Genomic DNA, 23,796 nt, shown 5'->3' on the forward strand with positions numbered 1-23,796 from the left:
CCTGAGGTCAGGAGTTCAAGACCAGCCTGACCAACATAGAGAAACCCCGTCTCTACTAAAAATACAAAAATTAGCCAGGCGTGGTGGCATGTACCTGTAATCCGAGCTACTCAGGAGTCTGAGGCAGGAGAATGGCTTGAACCTGGGAGGCAAAGGTTGCAGTAAGTTGAGATGGCCCCATCACACTCCAGCCTGGGCAATAAGAGCAAAACTCCATCTCAAAAAAGGAAAAAGAAAGAAAAAATAATCTCTGAAAGATCATGAAGAAGTCGTCTTAACATCAAAAGAAACCAGAGGATAGTGATGTCAGCAGAAAATATATTATTTTGATAAGCCTCTGAAATTTCAGCATACATCCTGCATTACTTTAATAAATATATTATTTCTTCAGTTTTCTTTTCTTTTTTTTTTTTTTGAGACGGAGTTTCGCTCTTGTCACCCAGGCTGTAGTGGTGTAGTGGTGCAATCTTGGCTCACTGCAACATCCACCTCCCAGGTTCAAGCGATTCTCCTGCGTCAGCCTCCCAAGTGGCTGGAATTACAGGCGCCTGCCACCAGGGACAGCTACTTTTTTGTATTTTTAGTAGAGACAGGGTTTTGCCATGTTGGGCAGGCTTGTCTCAAATTCCTGTCCTCAGGTGATCCACCTGCCTCAGTCTGCCAAAGTGCTGCGATTACAGCCATGAGCCATCGCGCCTGGCCTGTTTTGATTCTTAAGGATATAATTCACTTCCTTGATGAATTGAAACTGATAGGAGAATAATTCATTTGTTAAGGTAAATGGTTTAGGGAAGACCCATTGCTTTTGACCAACATCTCCACCTCCAGGCCCAGGCATTATTCTGTTCTCTGCTCCTGTGAGCTTGAATATTTTTAAACTCTACATGAAAATGAGATTGTTTCATATTATTTTTTTCTCTGCTGACTTATTTCACTTAGCATAATGTCCTCTGGGTTTATTAATGTTGTTGCAAATAGCAAGACTTTCTTTTTAAGGCTAAATAGCATTCCATTGTGTAAATATACCACATTTTCTTTATCCATTCCCTTGTTGACGGATACCTAGGTTGACTTCATACATTAGCTATTGTGAGTAATCCACATCCTTTACTTTCATTTGTTTTTATATCATTTTTCCTTTCTTTATTCCTAGAAGTAGATTATTCTTAAAATGTAAATTATGACTGTTAAATATTTTCTATGCCTTATTTTGGTTAATATTTTGGCTGATTAAGAAGATAAGTTTCTAAAAGCCTCAATGGGACTTCAGTGAGAGGGTTCCCAGTGACTTGGAGCTGATGGCCCAGTGATAAGCCAGGCAGGAGAGACTCAGGCTCATTCTAAATAGAAAATGAAACTTCCCTGGTGAAGCTCCAGAACCTGCATCACCTGTCCTGACTAGCTAGCTCCTGGGTAAAAGGAAGGATAAGAATACTCTACTCAAGTATTACATTTTTTTGCAGGTAGGGATAGTTGTGGTCATGGCTCTGTATACTTTGTTACTCACTCCAAAAATGTTTGTTTACACTTACAGCTCCTGCCATTAGATTCTATTTACACCTGGAGTCTCTCCCATAACTGTAGCAGGTCATTAAACAAGATATGAAAATCTCAAAGAGCCACATTCTCAAAGGGGAGGCTTTAACATGTCTGTGCTGACATCTCACAATGCATAAAATGTCTCCTGTTGGTTTTCTGAACATTTGTAATCCAAAGTATGGCCCAGTCTTATAACTGCCAGGCAGAGGCCAGGCTTTTATGTTCAGACTTCAGGTGGGGTCAACCTGGCTCCTCATTCATGAGTGTTATAGCAAATGGAGTACAATCCAAAAAAAGATTCCCTCACACAGGCAGTTCTAGCACATTCTAAATGATATGTCTACCTAAAAGAAAAAAGCTGAGGCAACAAGAATATAAGTAGACAGTTTATTTGGGCCAAGCTTGATGACTGTAATGTGAGAGCAAAGATTCAGGTTGCCTGGAATATAGCAGCAGTTACAAGTGGATTTGTAAAGGCAAAAAGAGAGAGACAGAGAGGGGGCTGATACAGAATTATTTGTCATGAATTGTTACTTGTTCTAAAAAAATAACATTTGGCCGGGCATGGTGACTCACACCTGTAATCCCAGCAATTTGATAGGCCAAGGCAGGTGGATCACAAGATCAGGAGATCAAGACCATCCTGGCTAACATGGTGAAACCCCGTCTCTACTAAAATACAAAAAAATTAGCCAGGTGTGGTGATGCGTGCCTGTAGTTCCAGCTACTCGGGAGGCTGAGGCAGGGGAATCATTTGAATCCAGGAGGCAGAGGTTGCAGCAAGTCAAGTTTGCACCACTGCACTCCAGCCTGGTGACAGAGCGAGACTCCATCTCAAAAAAAATAAGAAAAATAACATTCATTATTGGTTGATATACATTGTTAAGCTATAGGATGTAAGTTACAGTGTCCAGTGTAACATTATAAGTTTAATTTATAGCTACTTGGCAATAGGAATCAGTTTCAAGAGATAAATACACAGCTCAAAAAAGCAAGAAAGATATAATTGGGGTATCTTTGTAATGTCTCTTTGAACCTTATAACCAAAAGGATTTGCATTTTTCAGATAAAAGTTTTCCTTTTCTTTCCCAAATCACAGGACCCATATTTGAAATTTTGAGCTGCAGGTTTTGGTTCTGGGTAGGTGGAGTAGCAATAAGTGTTTCCTGCACATTTATGGGCATTTTTAGCAAGAGAAAGAAAGGGAAAGTAGAGATTCTCATATGTACATGTCTACTCAATGCACATATGTTACTCTGCCCTATGAAGTTTGTAGAAACCTGATCTAGCCTTTCTAGATGTTACTGTAGAGGACTATAGACACCAAATAGGCAGATACACAATTCTGCCTGCAGAGTTAGGGAGCAGCATAAACTCTGCGGCACAATCAGGAGTTGCCTTAAAGGAAGAGGACCCTCTAGAATAAAGCTTGGTTGACACCTTATATGTTTATATCATGTCTGGCAATTCTAGACAGTGTTTGCAAAATATAATTAATAGAAAAATTTTCTCCAGCCCCAGAGAAACTCCAAAATAATAGAACAGAAAAACACCTTTTTTATTACACAATTAAACCAGAATGTGACATGCTTCACGTTCAAGCCACTTAAGAGATTGCAAAGATAGAAAGACAGTCACCATAATTCACCCAGAAGTAGAGGAATTTACAACACCATATCATACATAGGTGAGAACTCTTCTCTCTGGAACCAGCCAATTATAGAGATGTTGACTCATACCTGAGCTTAGTTCCACAGGTACAATCATGGGTCCATATCATCATGAAGGTCATAGAGCAGTTTGCAACTCTCATTAATACTGCAGAAAGCTCTCAGGTGGTACTGAGAGAGTCTTTCTTTTTTTTTTTTTTGAGACGGAGTCTCGCTCTGTCGCCCAGGCTGGAGTGCAGTGGCGCGATCTCGGCTCACTGCAAGCTCCGCCTCCCGGGTTCACGCCATTCTCCTGCCTCAGCCTCCAGAGTAGCTGGGACTACAGGCACCCGCTACGGTGCCCAGCTAATTTTTTTGTATTTTTTAGTAGAGTCGGGGTTTCACCGTGGTCTTGATCTCCTGACGTCATGATCCGCCCGCCTCGGCCTCCCAAAGTGCTGGGATTACAGGCGTGAGCCACCGTGCCCGGCCAGTACTGAGAGAGTCTTAAAAGAACTAAGCACACAGGTGAGATTGTGACACTCATATGCACACCCAGACAACAGTAAAAGTTGTCATCTTTCAACATGAACACAGCCCACTGTTGAGGTCCTGAGTCTCCCTCTTGAAAACAGTCAAAAGTTGAAAAATTGACTGTTATATGTGGATTCAGTTCAAAGATAGGTTGGTGATACTCAGACAAATATTCAGCACACCTGTGAGTCTGTAACTCCAGCAAGAATTCAGTCTGCAGGAGAAACTGAGGCTCTCACAAGCAAATCAAGTGCACCGTTGAGACTGTGACTCAGACCCAACATACAGAATGTGTTGACTCTCAAATTTGAAACCAAGACATGTGTGAGATTATTAATCTAATCTCTGAACCATCCTGCAGGTGTGATTGTGACACATGCCTCTGTTCAGTACTTTAGTGATTTGAGTCTCCTGCCTGGGCCCAGTCCAAAGATGTAATTGTGACATATCACTGAACCCAGCACATAGGGGATATGACTACATACTCCTGCCTTGGTGCTGCCCACAGGGGGCATTTTGACATATCACTGGGTCTTGCATCCAAGTGATGTGAGTCTCTTTTTTCTTGACACTGACCACAGGAGACACTGTGACATATCCCTGGGCCTTAAATCCACCTTATGTAATTCCATTTGTTCTCTGCCCCCATGGGCCAGTGTGACATACTGCTGAGTTTGGCATCCATGTGATGGAACTCTTCAGCCTCAGCTTTGCTCACATGGAGCATTGTGATGTATCTCTGCACCCATCACCTAGATGATTCGACTCTCTTCTTCCATCTCATCTGTGCTCAAAGTGGGTGATTGTTACCTACTGCTGGTTCAGCACATAGCTGATGTGACTCTTCTCATCTTCCTAGGGCCTGCCCGCAGGGGATATGGTGACATTTTACTTTTTACTTTGCCCAACACCAAGATGACATGAACATGTTGTCTTTGTCCTACTTTCAGAAGACATTGTGACATATTGCTGGGCCTAGCACCAAGGTGATGTGAGTCTCCTGCCTGGTCCCTATTCACAGAGGGTCCATACATTGTTACATATTTTTGACTTCATTAACTATTTGATGTGACTCTCCACTCCAACTTGGGCCTTTCCCATAGAAAACATTGTGGCATATCTCTGGGCCCAACATCTAGGTGATGTGACTGTCTTCTTATGACAGGGTCATGCCCACAGAAGAGAGATGCCTTATTGCTAAACCCAGAACACAGGTGAGGTGATTCTTCTGTCTGGTCCCTGCCCACAGGGGTCATGATGACATATCCCTAAGCTCATCACCTAGATTACATAAGTCCTCTTTTTCTTCTGTTGACTGTACAACAGATTGTGACATATTTGCTTGGCCGAGAACTTATGTGATGTGAATCTCCTCTCATGCCTTGGTCCTGTTATTTGGAGTGATCGTGACATATAGCTGACAACAGCCCATGTTGTCATGTGACACTTCTCACTTAGTGCTACTCACAGAGGACATTGTGACATACCTCTGGGCTCTTCACCTAGGTAATATCACTTTTTTTCCTGGGAAAGTTCCTGCAACATATTTCTCGACCCAGAAACTAGGTGATGTGACTCTCCTCTACTGCTTAGGCTCTGCCCAACAAGGAATTGTGTATCGCTGGGCCAGCACAGAGGTAATGTGACTTTTTATTTTTTTGTCTGGACCCCATGTATTTTGGACATTGTAACATGTTGCTGGACCCAGTACCTAGGGAATTGGAGAGTACTTGCTTGTCTCTGCTCACTTGGGTCCTTGTGACATGTCTCTTTATCCATCACCTAGGAGATGTGACTCTCCTCTTCTTCCTGCACCCTGCCCATAGAGGAGATTGTGACAAATCACTCAGCCTAGCAACTAGGTGATGTGTCTCCACTGCATGGGCCTGGCCCAAAGAAAGCATTGTGATATATTGCTGGGCTCAGCACCCAGATGATGTGACTCTCCTGCCTGGTCTCTGGCCTCAGGAAACATTGTGAGATATTCTTGGCTGAAAAAAGAGGTGATGAGACCTTACCAATCAGTTTCTATCCACTGTGATATTGTCACATTTATCTTGGCCCAGCTCACAGGTGCTATAAAGACTCTCATATATTTAACCAGCCAATAGCAGAGATCCCATGTCTCTTAGAAAGGCTTAAGCAAACAGGTGAGTTCCTGAGTCTCCTCTTTATAAAAATCATAAAAAATTAGCACTCTCTTGCATATTTTGTAAAGCCTTGGTGGGTACAGAGTGTCATGACAGAGCCTAGCAAACAAGTAAGATTGTGTCTCTCATATGCACCCCACAGCAACCCTTAGGATTGTTACTCTCCCACATGGAGAGGGTTCCACTAGTAAAGTCTTTAATTTCACAAGTGGATACCATCCACAATTTAAATTATGACTGTCATATGTGAACATCCAGCCAGAGTTGAAATGGTGAAACATTTCTTAACCAAGCTCATAAGAAGTAAGGAATCTTCTATCTGGACTCAACCAATTGGAGACATGTTGACTCTCATACCTGGGCTTAAGGACACAGGTGCAATCACGAGTCCATACCAGCAAGAAGGTCTCAGGCCAGATTGTGACTCATGCATACAGTTTAAAGCCCTCAAGTAGTACAGAGAATGTCCTGACGGACCTCAGCACACAGGTGAGATTGTAAAACTCATGCACAGCCAGCTGACAGTAATGATTGTCATCCTTCCACACGAACACAGCCCACTGTGGAGATTCTAAATTTCCAAACTAAAAACAGTTTCAAACGTTGGAAAGTTGATTCTCATCCTTGAATCCAGTTCACAGATGAGATGCCGACTCTCAGACCAAGATTCAGCACACCTTAGAGCTGAGACACTCCACTAAGGAGACAACGGTCTACAGGATGAATTGAGGCTCTCAGGCACAGATCCAGTCCATGGTTAAAATTGTGACTCCTGAACGCAGATCCAAAATAAAGGAGATGTTGATTCTCATACCTGGAACCTGGACTTGTGCAGGATGATTAATCTCATTCATAGACCTTCCTGCAGCTGTGATTGTGACATAGCGCTCTGTCCAGCACCTGAGTGATTCCGCTCTCCTATCTGGGCTCAGTCCACATATTGGATTGTGACACATCGCTGAACCCAGAATTTAGATGCTGTGAATCCATCCTCCTAACTTGGCGCTGCCCACAAGGAGCACTGTGACAAGGCTGCATGTAACACTGTGGTTATGTGACTCTTTTGCCTGTGCCTTGCCCACATGGGCCATTGTGACATATTGCTGGATCTAACACCCAGGTGATGTAACTCTCTTGCCTAGGCCCTGCCTAAAAAGTGCATTGTGACATATCTCTGTGCCCATCACACAGGTGATGTGACTCTTTTTCCTGCCTGGTTCCTGCTTACAAGGGGTATTGAAACAGATTGTTAGGCCCAGCAGCTAGCTGATGTGACTCTTTTTTTCTTTCTATGTTTTGCCCACAGGGGACATTGTGACATATAATTTGGCCCAAAAACCAAGGTAATACTACTCTTTTGCCTTGGTCCTGTTCCAAAAGGCATTGTGATATATTGCTGATCCCAGCACCAAGGTGATGTGAGTCTTCTGCCTGGACCCTGTTCACAAGTGGCATTGTGACATACCTCTGGACCTATCAACTACTTGATGTGACTCTTCTCTTTTACCTGGTCCTTCTCCATATGGAGATAGTGACATAACTCTGGGCCCAGCACCTAGGTAATGACTTTTTTTTTTTTTTTTTTTTTTTTGCCTGGACCATGCCCACAGAATGGAGAGTGATTTATCACTAAGCCCAGCACACGTGATTTAATTCTTCTGACTGATCTTTGCCAACAGGAATTATTTTGACATATTTCTGAGTTCATCACCTAGTTGACATGACCCTTCTTTTTTTCAGACTTGTCCACAGTGGAGTTTGCTACATATTGCTTGACCCAGCTCCTACATAATGTGGCTCTCCTCTGATGCCTGGGTGCTCCCCACTGGAGTGACTGTAAAATATGGCTGGGCCCTGGCCCTACTTTATGTGACTTTCCTTTTCTTCCTGAGCCCTACTCACCTGGGGGCATTGTGACATATCTCTGAGCCCATCAACTAGGTGATGTGACTCTACCTGATCCCGCTCCTCAAGGGGTAGTGTTATATATTCTCAGACCCAGCAACGAGGTGATATGACTCTTCTCTACTGCTTGTGTTCTGCCCAATAAGAAATTGTGATGTATCACTGGGCCCAGCACCTAGGTTCTGTGACTCTCCTCCCCTGCCTGGGCTGTACATACATTGCTATATTGACATATGACTGAGTGCAATGTCTAGGTAAAGTGATTCTCCTGTATGGGCCCTGACCACAGGGGGATTATTACATATCATTTTGTTAGTCACCTAGGTGATATGATTCACTTTTTCTGCCTGAGCCCTGCAAAAAAGAATAGCGACTTATCACTGGATCCAGCACTTAAGTGATGTGACTCTCCTCTTTTACCTGGGCCTTGCATATTTTCAGTATTATGACATATTGCTAAGTCCAACACCTAGGGGATGAGAGACTTTTCCCTCAGCCCTGACTACAGGGGGCTTTTTGATATTTCTCTGCATCTACCATTTAGGGGATATGTCTTTCTTCTGCTTGTGCCTTGCCTTCAGGGAAGATTGTGACATAACGCTGGGTTTAGCAACCAAGTGATATGTCTCTCCAGCCTGGACCTAGCCCATGAAGGAACATTCTGACATATTGCTGGTTCCAGAAACTAGCTGATGTGACTATACTGACCATGCCCTGCTTTTATTTTATTTTTATTTTATTTTATTTTTTTTGAGATGGAGTTTCACTCTGGTTGCCCAGGCTAGAGTGCAATGGCGCAACCTTTGCTCACCGCAACCTCCGCCTCCTAGGTTCAAGCAATTCTCATGCCTCAGACTCCTGAGCAGCTGGGATTACAGGCATGAGCCACTAGGGCTGGCTCATTTTGTATTTTTAGTAGAGACAGGGTTTCTCCATGTTGGTCAGGCTGGTCTCGAACTCCCGACCTCAGGTGATCTGCCCGCCTCCGCCTCCCAAAGTGCTGGGATTACAGGCGTGAGCCACCGCACCCGACCATGCCCTACTTTTAGAAGGGAATTGTAACATATCACTGGCCGAGCATGCAGGTGATGTGACTCTCCTGCTTGGTCCTTGCTTTCAGAAAAGACTGTGATATCTCCCTGGCCCAGCACCCAGGTGATGTGAAAATACTGCCTGGGCTCTTTCCTCAGGGGTATTGTGACACCCTGCTGGGCCCAGCACATAGGGGATGTGACTCTCCTCCACTGCTTAGACTCTACCCAAGGAGAGATTTTGGTGTATCACTATCCCCAGCACCCAGATGATGTGACTCTCCTCTTATGCTTGTGCCCTGCCTACATTGTGTATTGTGACATATGTCTGGGTTTATCACCGAGTTGATGCAACTCTCTTGCATGGGCTCTGTCCACAGGGGTATTATGACATATTTTTTCATTCATCCCCTAAGTGATGTGCCTCTTCTCTTCTGCCTGGGCCCTGCCAAAAAAGGGGATTGTAACAAATCACTGGAACAAGAACCCAGGTAAGGTAACATTCTTATTTTGCCTGAGCCCTGCATATTTGGGTATTTTTTTAATATCCCTGGGCTCAACACGTAGTGGATGTGGGGCACATACATGGACCCTGCTCACAGAAGGCCTTGTGACAAATCTCTGCATCCATTAACTGAAAGATGTGACTGTCCTCTTCCACTTTCACCCTGTTTACAGGGAAAATAGTGACATGTTGCTGGGCCTAGAAACCAAATAATGTGTCTCTTTTTCCTGAACCTTGCTCACAGGGAGAATTATGACATATCACTGGGCTCAGCACCCAGGTGATGTTAATCTTCTGCCTGGTCATTTCCCTCAGGGAATATTATAGAAATCTCTGGCCCAGCACCCAGGTGATGTGACTCTCATGCTCACTACCTACACACATGTGGATTTGTTACATATATACTGTCCCAGCACACAGGTAATATGATGACTTTCATATCTTGAACCAGCCAATTGTTGAGATACTGTCTCCCATAGCTAGGCTTAGGAAAATGGGTGTGATTCTGGGTCTCCTATTTTTATGCAGGTCAGAGGGGATTACCACACTCTCACATTTGTCAATTTTGGCTTTTGTTGCCATTGCTTTTGGTGTTTTAGTCATGAAGTCCTTGACCATGCTTATGTCCTGAATGATATTGCCTAGGTTTTCTTCTAAGGTTTTTATGGTTTTAGGTCTAACATTTAAGTTTTTAATCCATCTTGAATTAATTTTTGAATAAGGTGTAAGGAAGGGATCCAGTTTTAGCTTTCTACATACAGCTAGCCAGTTTTCCCAGCACCATTTATTAAATAGGGAATCCTTTCTTCATTTCTTGTTTTTGTCAGGTTTGTCAAAGATCAAATGATTGTAGATGTGTGGTGTTATTTCTGAGGCCTCTGTTTCATTGGTCTATATCTCTGTTTTGGTACCAGTATCATGCTGTTTTGGTTATTGTAGCCTTGTAGTATAGTCTGAAGTCAGGTAGCATGATGCCTCCAGCTTTGTTCTTTTTGGTTAGGATTGTCTTGGAAATGTAGGCTCTTTTTTGGTTCCATATGAACTCTAAAGTAGTTTTTTTTCCAATTCTGTGAAGAAAGTCTGTGGGAGCTTGATGGGGATGGCATTGAATCGATAAATTACCTTGGGCAATATGGCCATTTTCACAGTATTGATTCTTCCTATCCATGAGCATGGAATGTATTTCCATTTGTTTGTGTCCTCTTTTATTTCATTGAGCAGTGGTTTGTAGTTATCCTTGAAGAGGTCCTTCACATTCTTTGGAAGTTGTATTTCTAGGTATTTTTTTCTCTTTGTAGCAATTGTGAATGGGAGTTCACTCATGATTTGGCTGTTGGTCTGTTATTGGTGTATAGGAATGCTTGTGATTTTTGCACATTGATTTTGTATCCTGAGACTTTGCTGAAGTTGCTTATCAGCTTAAGGAGATGTTGGGCTGAAACAATGGGGTTTTCTAAATATACAATCATGTCGTCTGCAACAGGGACAATTTGACTTCCTCATTTCCTGTTTGAATACACATTATTTCTTTCTCTTGCCTGATTGCCCAGGCCAGAACTTCTAACACTATGTTGAATAGGAGTGGTGAGAGAGGGCATCCCTGTCTTGTGCCAGTTTTCAAAGGGAATGCTTCCAGTTTTTGCTCATTCAGTATGATATTGGCTGTGGGTTTGTCACAAATAGCTCTTATTATTTTGAGATACATCCCATCAATACCTAGTTGATTGAGTTTTTAGAATGAAGGGTTATTGAATTTTGTTGAAGGCCTTTTCTGCATCTATTCAGATAATCATGTGGTTTTTGTCTTTGGTTCTGTTTATAAGATGGCTTATGTTTGTTGATTTGTGTATGTTGAACCAGCCTTGCATCCCAGGGATGAAGCCAGCTTGATCATGGTGGATAAGCTTTTTAATGTGCTGCTGGATTCGGTTTGCCCCTATTTTATTGAGGATTTTTGCATCAATGTTCATCAGGTTTATTGGTCTAAAATTCTCTTTTTTTTGTTGTGTTTCTGCCAGACTTTGGTATCAGGATGATGCTGGCCTCACAAAATAAGCTAGGGAGGATTCTGTCTTTTTCTATTGATAGGAATATTTTCAGAAGGAATGGTACCAGCTCTTCTTTGTACCTCTGGTAGAATTCAGCTGTGAATCCATCTGGTCCTGGACTTTTTTTGTTTGGTAGGCTATTAATTATTGCCTCAATTTAAGAGCCTGTTATTGGTCTAATCAGGGATTCAACTTCTTCCTGGTTTAGTCTTGGGAGAGTGCATGTGTCCAGGAATTTGTCCATTTCTTCTAGATTTTCTAGTTTATTTGTGTAGAGGAGTTTATAGTATTCTCTGATGGTAGTTTGTATTTCTGTGGGATCGGTGGTGAGATCTCCTTTATCATTTTTTATTGCATCGATTTGATTCCTGTCTCTTTTCTTCTTTATTATTCTTGCTAGCCACCTATCAATTTTGTTGATCTTTTTTAAAAAAGAACTCCTGGATTCATTGATTTTTTGAAGGGATTTTTTGTGTATCTATCTCCTTCAGTTCTGCTCTGATCTTGGTTATTTCTTGCCTTCTACTAGTTTTTGAATGTGTTTGCTCTTGCTTCTGTAGTTCTTTTCATTGTGATGTTAGGGTGTCAATTTTAGATCTTTCCTGCTTTCTCTTATGGGCATTTAATACTGTAAATTTCCCTCTACCCACTGTTTTAAATGTGTCCCAGAGATTCTGTTATGTTCTGTGTTTGTTCTCATTGGTTTCAAAGAACATCTTTATTTCTGCCTTCATTTCGTTATTTACTCAGTAGTCATTCAGGAGCATGCTGTTCAATTTCCATGTAGTTGTGTGGTTTTGAGTGAGTTTCTTAATCCTGAGTTCTAATTTGATTGCCCTGTGGCCTGAGAGACAATTTGTTATAATTTCTGTTCTTTTACATTTGCTGAGGAGTGCTTTCCTTCCAACTATGTGGTCAATTTTGGAATAAGTGTGATGTGGTGCTGAGAAGAATGTATATTCTGTTGATTTGGGGTGGAGAGTTCTGTAGATGTCTATTAGGTCCACTTGGTGCAGAGCTGAGTTAAATTCCTGGATGTCCTCGTTAACTTTCTGTCTCATTGATCTATTTAATGTAGAGAGTGGGGTGTTAAAATTTACCATTATTATTGTGTGGGAGTCTAAGCCTCTTTGTAGGTCTCTAAGGACTTGCTTTATGAATCTGGGTGCTCCTGTATTGGCTGCATCTATATTTAGGATAGTTAGCTCTTCTTGTTGCATTGATCCCTTTACCATTACGTAATGGCCTTCTTTGTCTCTTTTGATCTTTGCTGGTTTAAAGTCTGTTTTATCAGAGACTAGGATTGCAACCCCTGCTTTTTTTTTTTTTTTTTCTCATTTGCTTGGTAGGACTTCCTCCTTCCCTTTATTTTGAGCCTGTGTGTGTCTCTGGATGTGAGATGGGTGTCCTGAATACAGCACATTGATGGGTCTTAACTCTTTATCCAATTTGCCAGTCTGTGTCTTTTAATTGGAGAATTTAACCCATTCACATTTAAGGTTAATATTGTTATGTGTGAATATGATCCTGTCATTATGATGTTAGCTGGTTATTTTGCTCATTCATTGATGCAATTTCTTCCTAGCATCAATGGTCTTTACGATTTGGCATGTTTTTGCATTGGCTGGTAGAAGTTGTTCCTTTCCATGTTTAGTGCTTCTTTCAGGAGCTCTTGCAAGGCAGGCCTGGTGGTGACAAAATGTCTCAGCATTTGCTTCTCTGGAAAGGATTTTATTTCTCCTTCAGTTATGAAGCTTAATTTTGCTGGATATGAAATTCTTGGTTGAAAATCCTTTCTTTTAAGAGTGTTGAATATTGGCCCCCACTCTCTTCTGGCTTGTAGAATTTCTGCCGAGGGATCCGCTGTTAGTCTGATGGGCTTCCCTTTGTGGGTAACACAACCTTTCTCTCTGGCTGCCCTTAACATTTTTTCCTTCATTTCAACTTTGGTGAATCTGACAATTATGTGTCTTGGAGTTGCTCTTCTCAAGAAGTATCTTTCTGGTGTTTTCTGTATTTCCTGAATTTGAATGTTGGCCTGCCTTGCTAGGTTGGGGAAGTTCTCCTGTATAATATCCTGAAGAGTGTTTTCCAACGAGGTTGCATTCTCCCCATCACTTTCAGGTACACCAATCAGACATAGATTTGGTCTTTTCACATAGTCCCATATTTCTTGGAGGCTTTGTTCATTTCTTTTTACTCTTTTTTCTCTAAACTTCTCTTCTTGCTTCATTTCATTCATTTGGTCTTCAATTACTGATGCCCTTCTTCCACTTGATCAAATCGGCTACTGAAGCTTGTGCATGCATCATGGAGTTCTCATTGCCATGGTTTTCAGCTCCATCAGGCCATTTAAGGTCTTCTCTATGCTGTTTATTCTAGTTAGCCGTTCATCTAATATTTTTTCAAGGTTTTTAGCTTCTTTGTGATGGGTTTGAGCATCCTCCTTTAGCTTGGAGAAGGTTGTTATTGTTGATCATCTCAACTCATCAAAGTCATTCTCCATCCAGCTTTGTTCCCTTGCTGGTGAGGAGCTGTGTTCCTTTGGAGGAGAAGAGGTGCTCTGATTTTTAGAATTTTCAGCTTTTCTGCTCTGGTTTCTCCCCATCTTTGTGGTTTTATCTACCTTGGTCTTTGATGATGATGACGTACAGATGGGGTTTTGGCGTGGATGTCCTTTCTGTTTCTTAATTTTCCTTCTAACACTCAGGACCCTCAGCTGCAGGTCTGTTGCAGTTTGCTGGAGGTCCACTCCAGACCCTGTTTGCCTGGGTATCACCAGTGGAGGCTGCAGAACAGCAAATGTTACAGAACAGCAAATGTTTCTGCCTGATCCTTCCTCTGGAAGTTTCATCTCAGAGGGGCACCAAGCTGTATGAGGTGTCAGTTGGCCCCTACTGGGAGGTGTCTCCCAGTTAGGCTACTCGGGGGTCATGGACCCACTTGAGGAGGCAGTCTGTCTGTTCTCAGATCTCAAACTCCATGCTGGGAGAAGCACTACTCTCTTCAAAGCTATCAGACAGTGACATTTAAGTCTGTAGAAATGTCTGCTGCCTTTTATTCAGCTATGCTCTGCCTCCAGAAGTGTAGTCTACAGAGGCAGGCAGGCCTCCTTGAGCTGTGGTGCACTCCACACAGTTTGAGCTTCCCAGCTGTTTTGTTTACCTACTCAAGCCTCAGCAATGGGAGATGCCCCTCCCCCAGCATCACTGCCACCTTCCAGTTCAATCTCAGACTGCTGTGCTAGCAGTGAGCAAGGCTCCGTGGGCATGGGACAATCCAAGCCAGGCATGGGATATAATCTTCTGGTGTGCTGTTTGCTAAGACTGTTGGAAAAGCGCAGTAATGGGGTGGGAGTGTCCTGATTTTCCAGGTTCTGTCTGTCATGGTTTCCCTTGGCCAGGAAAGGGAATTCCCTGACCTCTTGCACTTCCTGGGTGAGGTGATGCCCTGCCCTGCTTCAGCTCATACTCTGTGGGCTGCACCCTCTGTCCAACAAGTCCCAGTGAGATGAACCTGGTACCTCACTTGGAAATGCAGAAATCACCTGTCTTCTATTCCTATTCAGCCATCTTGGATCCTCTATCAACTAGTTATAAGTATTTTTAACTTACAACAATACAGTTGTTTGCATCAGTGAAACAAAAATCCATTTTCTATTTTTTTTTCTTTTGAGACATAGTCTTGCTCTCTCTGTGGCCAGCGTGCAATGGCACAATCTTAGTTCTCTGCAAACTCTGCCTCCCAGGTTCAAGTGATTCTCCCACCTCAGCCTCCTGAGTAGCTGGTACTACAGGTGTGCACCACCACGGCCAGCTAACTTTTGTATTTTTAGTAGATATGGGGTTTCACCATGTTGGCCAAGATGGTCTTGATCTCTTGACCTTGTGATCTGCCCACCTCAACCTACCAAAGTGCTGCGATTACAGGCATGAGCCGCCATTCCCAGCTGAAAAATCCATTGTCTTATACAGTGAAACACAATAGAAAAAGGCTAGTTCTTTTAGCAAGGCTTGAACCGGAAGGGTGTGTTTTCCCTTAAGAAATCAAGTTTAAGTTGCAAAGCCAGTAACAGCCTCTTGGGGAAGCTGGTCTCATACCTCTACACCGTTCTCATACAGAATTCTCGGCCTGTGGTGAGTAAAAAATTGTCTGTTTCGAACAGACTCGGAAACATTATGCTCTTGGAACCTCAAAAATACAGGAGTTTACCCAACTCACAGGTATTTAAGGGTGCAAATCCATGGCTTGGCCCAGCTTTAAAAAGTCCTATCTAAGATTTCTTTTGGAACAGAGTTTCATCAAATCCTATCAAAAAGGGATATGGAAAGGTAGTTATTCTTACTGCACTATGTTCAAATAGTTAGGCCAAGTATAATACTAAAGTCTATTTTGCAAACAATTCAGTCTATTGTGAGTTGTTTTTTAACAAAAGAAAATCCCAAAAAAACAAATTACGTTTCAAAACTTATCATACATTTCTCATGAACTTCTAGTCTCATTAATTGTTTTAGAGTTTTTGATGACATTTTAAACTAACCCTGCTTATTCCTGTAAGCCAACCAGCAATCTCTACCTGAAGCTCAGAAAAAAAAGAAAGGGAGGGGGAATGTAAAAATTTAAATCAATATTCTAATTCTAAGCAATTATTGTGCAAATTCAGCTGGAAATAAATAACGTCCAATAACCCAGAGGTTTCTTTTATCAGAAAGTAAGATCAAAGGAGCTAACCAAAGCCAAGCCTCATGCACCCAAATCTGAGCAAACGTTAACTATAGCTACCAGTTATCAGGGTGTGTCAGCAGCCTCAACATTTTTAGGCTTTTCCTACCCCCTTGATTCATTTCAATGCATGTTCTCTACTAAACCAGATTGTTTCTTTTTCCCTAAAAACTATCAAGCTCCAAGTAGTAATGCAAATGGAATGATGCATAAACACAACGTTTCTTCTAAGACACTTAAACCAGCCCTGGTAGAAATCCTAGCTGCTGTTTTCTACACAGCACCCCTCTTCAGCGAGGAATAGCCAAAAATATCAATGCCTATTCTCCCTAAGAGCAGTTAGGGTCTCCACTCCTGAGGGGGGCCTGAGAGGGATTAGCTAGGTGGCCTAAGGTAGACAGCAAGGGAAGGGTCCCCGGAGAGTCCCCAACCCATGAGTCAGTGCCTCATAACCACATACCCAGCAAGCCAGGCATAATGGCACACACTTGTAATCCCAGTGACTCGGGAGGCTGAAGCATGAAAATTGCTTGAACCTCGGAGGCGGAGGTTGCAGTGAACTGAGATCACACCATTGCATTCCAGCCTGGGTGACAGAGCAAGACTCAGTCTCAAGGAAAAAAAAAAACTCATCTTTCACCAATATTTTAATAGTTTTATGTCTGTGCACTTAAGCATCAAGGACAGGACCCTGGATGATGACAAGTGCATATTTAAATTTATAAAGTAAAAAGTGACCATCAGAGTCTAATAAATGATGAATACAGCAACATAATACTTCACAAAATCATTCCAGGTATGTTTGACAAACAAGAAGGTTGCGTAGGACCTTCTTGTGCTACCCATGTGAAGTGTTCTTCTCTCTCACTTTAGTCTCAACTCCCAACCTTGCAACTACCACATACTCACAAACACAGAATAAGAAAAAATTAACTTATTTTCTTAGAAGGCTGTGATTCACATTTTATTCTATTACACCTTTTCCACATTGATCTTATAATACTGTTGAAGTGCACCCTCTTTCACCAGAAGAATACTTTTGTGAATATGAATAGACTGACACTGGAGAAGACCAACTCAGCATATTCACTTGAAAGATCCGTTTGCTTTTCAGGCAGTAAAAATCGAGGAGTGAAAATAAAGTGACTGCGGATTAAGCAGAGAATTATGCATGGAAAAACTTAGTCAGTTGTTTGAAGATTACATTGCATGGTCTACAACTTTTAAAATATAAAATGCATAACATAAATACTGCACAAGAAAATAGAATAAAAATGATGGAGTTAACGACAAAGGATAGATAGCCAAAGCTCTATTATAGCAATATAGAAAAATATATATCTTCTGTCAGAAGAAGGTCACTTGAAGTATTTGAAAGATGTTCTCTAAGAAACTAAAAATAGTTTTAGTTTTAGAGTCTGTAAAAAATGTTTCTTAAGCATTTTTAATTTTCAAAAAAATTTGAGTGCATTTTTTGTCAGCTTAATTTGTCTGAAGAATTTAAATATGAGTAAAATAATACATATTAAAAATAACTTTTCTGGTAATAGAGCAGCTTAATTTTTGTATTAAAAAAGTAAAATTTTACAAAATTTTATGCTGACCAATTTAATCAGAAGCTTCTTTCTTACAACTGGGAGAAATGACACAAAGATTCAACTTTTATGTTGGGTGGGAGAGAAAATGATTACCAGGGGCTAGAAAATTGTTGTTTCATTAATCAGTGTTGATTTTTATTGCTATATTGTCTCAAATTATGTTAATAATAATATAATGGCCTTGATCCAAAAATTTTTTTAAAAATTTATTGTTTCAATCAGCCAAAATATTAACCAAAAGAAGGCATAGAAATAAAGGTATCTAACAGTCATAATTTATAGTATAAAATTAAAATGTTTCTAGAAATAAAAAAAGAAAAAAGAGATACATAAGTAAGAAAAGGAAAAAAAGTGGATTACTCACAATAGCTAAGGTATGAAATCAACCTAAGTGTCCATCAACAGGTAAATGAACTTTAAAAAGTGGTATATTTACACAATGGAATGCTCTTTATTCCTTAAAAATAAAGAAGTCTTGGAGGTGGGCTCAGTAGTCTGTGTCTTAGCAAGCCTTGCAGGGATTCCAATGCACGCTGAAGTTTGAATGTCACTGGAATGGATAGTGTCCAAATGATTGCTGGGTCACCCCACCTAACCTGAATGTCAGGAACATCCCGAGTGAGACCAGTCAGTATATTGTAGCTCTTTCTCCAGCCACAACCAGAAAGTCTTTGCTTCCCCTTTACCTTCCATGATTGTAAGTTTCCTGAAGCCTCTGCAGCTGTGCGAAACTAGAAAAAGATGCACACCCAAAAGCCTCGTTTGAAACTTCCAGACAGAAAGCCAAGTATTTGGAGAGTCTCTCTGGACAGTTTTAAACACAATTGTGGAAAAGAAAGCAATCCTACTCAGAGTGAAGATGATGAGAATGAAGACCTTTATGATGATCTACTTCCACTTAATAAATAGTGATTCCAGAATCCTTAACACAGCACTCAGCTACCAATGCCAGTGAATAAGATTTTGCATCACAGTTGAAATCTGTTCACCATTCCTTTTGTAGATGTTCTGAATTGGGTACCAGAAGTCAATTGTCTCATTATTAAGATGACTTCTAAAGTGATTCATTTTTGTGACATATAATGAGCGTTAGTTGAGGTCTAGCTGTATGCTGAAAAATGCTGATGAAAAATGTTGTCTACAGAGAGGATAGTCAACTTATATTAACTGTGAGTTATACTAGGAGCTATACTTAATTCATTTAGACTTTATTTGGTCAGCTTTTTTAACATTTCAAAAAAAGAAAAATTAAAAAAAGAAGTCTTTTAAAATATATATTCTGCTCAAATCACCATTTCCTTATTTTTTTTGATTCAAAGGACTTTTTCAAGATCTTTCTGGGATTATATTTCCTTTCACCTATCTGCATTCTCTTTCTTCAGCCAATTGATTAAAAAAGAGATGCAGAGAAGATACATTTGCTTCTCATCCACACATCACTTCCACTTGCTGTTAGTCAATGTGAGTAGAGCTGAGAATAGCAGTTTTCTAGCATGACAGCAACTTCTCAGAAAAAAAGCAACACTTGGAAACAAAACTATAAATCTTTCATCAAAAGCTAATGTTTTTTAAGCAAAATAAGCAAATGCATCAATAATAAAGTGCTTGTGGTATAATCGATTTATTTTGTTGATTTCTATTGAGTTCAGATAAGATTTGACCAAAAGCTAGCAAATATAGAGCAGAAAAAAGTATATTATCTGAAATAAGAATATTGTAAATGAAGTTAATTTGCCAATAGAAATGCTAATAGTCTCATCTACAGTTGTAAAACATCAAATGCTACTTTTTATTATAAACTGTATTTCATGTAAGTATTCCATTTATATCACCCTCTTTCACTATTTCAATACCTTCTCCACTTTATATCAGTGGAAAACAGGCCAGCTGCTTCCAGGAAAGCAGGCAATGCTCTTCTTACTTTAACAATGATGATGAAGAGCACTTGTTTTGGTGATACTCCCATGCCAAAAACTGCTATTTTGCCTGAAGTACTCTATATTTATTAATAAAATAAAATTCTTAGCCAATACGAATTTATCTCATTCAAGTTTTATGGAATTCTGTTTACATTTAAGTTTCTCTGACTTTCCTGGAATAATGAAATTTTTATGAATCTAAATTGAGTACTATAAATAAACAATCTTTTACTAAAAGATTTTTTGAAGTGGAGTGATATTTATAAAAACTTTTCATAACATTGAAGAAATGTTTTAACCATGTTCTCAGTAATCACTCTGAACACAGAATTTTCCATTTTTAGTATTCGCTCTGAGTCACTCAGGGGAAATTGATATCTTTACGAAAGGGCAAAAAAAGGTGCTGAGTGGAGTGCAACACATTGCACATCAATACTTTTCACATGCACCTATTAGGGTCTTAATTTAATTGAACTGTCATTTGCATAGCTAGACACTTACTGAATCTAGTCACACTATTTTTTGGCAACTAATGCCATGTTTGTTACCCATTAGTTTTATTCACTTATTTGCTTGGCTGAAAACAGTAAATCTTCTCTCAATTTACTCTAAATTGAGAGACTAGATTTACTGTCTGCGTCTATACTAGTAGTTGAATGTTTTTAATACTATTATTGGCAAATTCTCATATATTCACATTCAGAATGGATATAAATTTTATGAAAAGATAGGGAGTTGACAAAAAGTAAAAAAAATTTCAAATAGGTTGAGTAAGTTTTGAGATCTATTGCACAGCAGGGTAACTATAGTAAACTATAAAGTATTGTATATTTCAAAATAACTAAGAGTAAATTTCAAATGTATCACCACAAAAATGATAAGTAAGCAAGTTCATAGATGTTATTAAATGAAACAATTATTAAATATTTTATACATATATAAAACGTCACATTGTATCCCATAACTTTATGCAACTGTGATTTGCCAATCAAAAATACTACTAATACATTTTTTAATAAGAGTGAAATAAGCTTTAAGTTATTACACCGGAGAAAAATGTGGTTGTTCATCTTAAAATTTTAGGAAACATATACATATATATATGTTTTATTTCAAATGCTTGCTCATTTACAGATGTAGGTAAGTAAACTTTTAATATCATGAACTGTCAGAACCCAGCACTCAGAAATAGACTGTTGATTTTTAATGTTCAAAATAATATAGTACTTTAAAAGACAGACTCTAAAGCAACTGTTTACAGTAAAATTCTCTCTAAATTTTTAAATAAATGATTTCCTTCACTTGTTAGGAAAAAATTTTAATATATATTTTTAAACCATATTGAAATTTATCAAATTAACATAAATTTATTAAACAAGTAAATAAAAAACAATATACCTTCTTCTCTCTAATTATAAAACTGACAGACACCCTGCATTTAACCAAATACTTTGGTAAATGGATTTTAACAATGATATCTCTCATGACTTAGAAGAGTCACTAGTTTTAATTTAGAAGTATATTAAATTTTTATATTAAAATCTAGGATTAGCCTATTATTACATAGAAAATTTGTGGTCTGCATGTACATCATCATCCATTGAGTGGTCTACAGTTTCTGAGTTTCAGAAATGCTAATATAAGAATACTTCTTCTGATTGAATAATTTAAGTTTTCTCAGAGACTAAAAAAAATTGGAATTACTGATCACTCACAATGTGGTTTTAAATGTTATTTAATGAAGATATATAAGGTTTCTTTTAAAATCATTTTAACAACTTATTTCTTTTGCTTTTTCACTTGTATTAGAAAACAAGTATGAAAGTTTGTGTTACTACAGCCTATAAATTTTATTTAAATCTAGACATAGTGCTGATCTTAAAAGCTCCATATGTTTAAGATTATGGATAACCTATTTACACTTAGAAGATAAATAACTGCTTTCCAGTAAATCAAAAGGGGGAATTTTGATTCTCGATTATGAGCTACTAAAATATTAATACTATCATCTATTTTGAAATTTTAGGTATCTGCAAGTTCATGTTTTTTAGCATATAATCAGAAACTATAAATTTTTATAAACTATAAATAATAAACTAAAAATATATAGTATCACTTTCTTTTTCTCAGTTTTGAAATAGTGTCATTATTTCTAGGTGATATAACACTCAATTACAGAGGCTGTGGCTGTTGAAATTAGAAACGTCATGGTTGATTCTTCTTTACTTGCTGCCTTTTTATTTCACAGAAACACAGCAGCACAAGGAAGGCAAGAAATGCTACACCTTGATTGCAAACACGCCAGTGCCCTTCTAGGGAGAATAAATGTGTGAGCATATTCACTTGAAATTAATGGCATCTTTTGCTCAAGTACAGACTTTCATATGAAAAATAATAAAGACAATAATTTCACACTGCACTAGCATAAGAAAAGTACTCTAAAAATACCTTCCGACCCATTATTTCTATTTTTCACAAGAATGATCGTGATGGAATGAGCATTTGCAGCACTGTGGTCTTAAATAACCCCCACTTTCTGTTGAATTATTTTTGGAATGCGACCATAACACTTTTGTGCTTCTTTTTTTTAGAAAAAATTTTTTATATTTCTAATTCAGTAATTTAGCATAATTTTTAGTCTCACACTTTCAAAAATAGTTCATTATGAAAAAAATATGATTAAACCACTTACCACATTTTTTCCCAAAACAGTAGAGTAACAAATTAAGTCTATAGTCTAGTGTACAGTTAACACATAAATGATAAAAGTGTAATATGTTTTACCTGCACACTTGAAAATAAAAAACTTTTTGGACTATAAACCAAGAACTTTCAGAGAGGTTAGCTTATAAAATGTGAGGAGACCTAGTATAGAAACATTCACCACTATGCCTTAAGGCGCGAAAATTTGTCTTTCACCCCTAATTTCAACTATTAACCCAGCACTGGAAAAATAGAGCATGTCATTATACCAAAAGCATTTTATTATTTTCATTTTATATATAAGAGGTACATGTGCAGATTTGTAAAACAGGTATACTACATGATATTGAGGTTCGGACACTTAATAATTCCATTGCCCAAGTAGTGTACATCATACCTAAGCAGATTTTCAATGCTTGTCTACCTTCCTTCTTTTATTGTTTTCATGTTTTTTTCTATGTGCGCCCAATTTTTAGCATCCATGTATGAGTGAGAACATGTCGCATTTGTTTTTCTGATGCATTAATTTGCTTAGAATAATGGCCTTCTGCTGCATTCATGTTGCGGCAAAAGACGTTACTTCATTGTCTTCTGTTGCTGCATAGTATTGGAGGTTGTATAAGTACGTCATTTTTCTTATCCAATAAAAGATTCATGGTTAACTGGTTTAATTCTGTTTTTGCTATTATGAATAGTGTTGCAATGAACATGTGAGTGTTGGTGTCTCTTTGGCAAAATTACTTATTCTTTTTTCGGACAGATACCCAATAATGGGCCAGATTGGTCAAATGGCAATTCTATTTCTAGTTCTTTGAGAAGTCTCCAAACTGCTTTGCACAGGCCCTGAATTAATATGCATTCCCACCAACAGTGTAGAAAGATTTTCTTTTCTCCACAACTTCAACATCTTATTTATCTTACTTTTAATAACAGTCATTCTTACTGGTGTGAAATGGTATCACACTGTCACTTTGATTTACATCTTTCTGATAATTAGGAATGTTGAGCAATTTTAACATGTTTATTGGCAGCTCTTATGTCTTCCTTTGAGAAGAAGCTGGCTATTCATATCATTTGTTTGCTTTTTTATTAAATGTTTTATAGATTCTGTATATTAATCCTTCATTGTCTGCAGTTTGCAAATATTTTATTTCATACTGTAAGTCATCTGTTTACTTTGTTGATAGTTTATTTTACTGTGCAGAAGCTCTTTGGCTTAATTAGATGCCATTTTTAATTTTTATTTTGTTGCACTCATGTTCATGTTAGTCATAAATTCTTTAGAGAGGCCAATATTTTCTAAGTGTTCTTCTAAGAATTTTGTAGCTTGAAGACTCACAGATCAAGTCTTTAATCTATGTTGAGTTTTTTTTAATATAGAAAAAGGTAGGACTCCAGTTTTCTTCCACATATGACTAACCAGTTTTTCCAGTATTATTTACTGAATAGGGATTTAATTCTGTTGGCTTTGTAAAAATAACTTGGTTGTAAAG

General features: G+C 39.0%; 2 protein-coding genes across 3 annotated transcripts in view; one reads left to right on the top strand and one right to left on the bottom strand.

Annotated features, from left to right (window-relative positions):
* Positions 1-23,796, top strand: part of LOC116478760 (zinc finger protein 99-like) — a 277,198-nt gene that overhangs the window by 47,748 nt on the left and 205,654 nt on the right.
* LOC116478782 (zinc finger protein 728-like) overlaps positions 17,808-23,796 on the bottom strand; it is a 51,016-nt gene continuing 45,027 nt past the window's right edge. Inside the window, exon 4 of one of the 2 annotated variants that reach the window (XM_032170286.1) lies at positions 17,808-18,402. In XM_032170286.1, coding sequence (XP_032026177.1) covers positions 18,140-18,402 — 263 coding nt within the window. In that variant the 3' untranslated portion in view covers positions 17,808-18,139. Of the gene's footprint in view, positions 18,413-23,796 lie in introns of both variants that reach the window. The other variant, XM_032170285.3, reaches the window with a different exon arrangement.

Source organism: Hylobates moloch, unplaced genomic scaffold, assembly GCF_009828535.3.
Source record: "Hylobates moloch isolate HMO894 unplaced genomic scaffold, HMol_V3 SCAFFOLD_12, whole genome shotgun sequence".
Lineage (NCBI taxonomy): Eukaryota > Metazoa > Chordata > Mammalia > Primates > Hylobatidae > Hylobates > Hylobates moloch.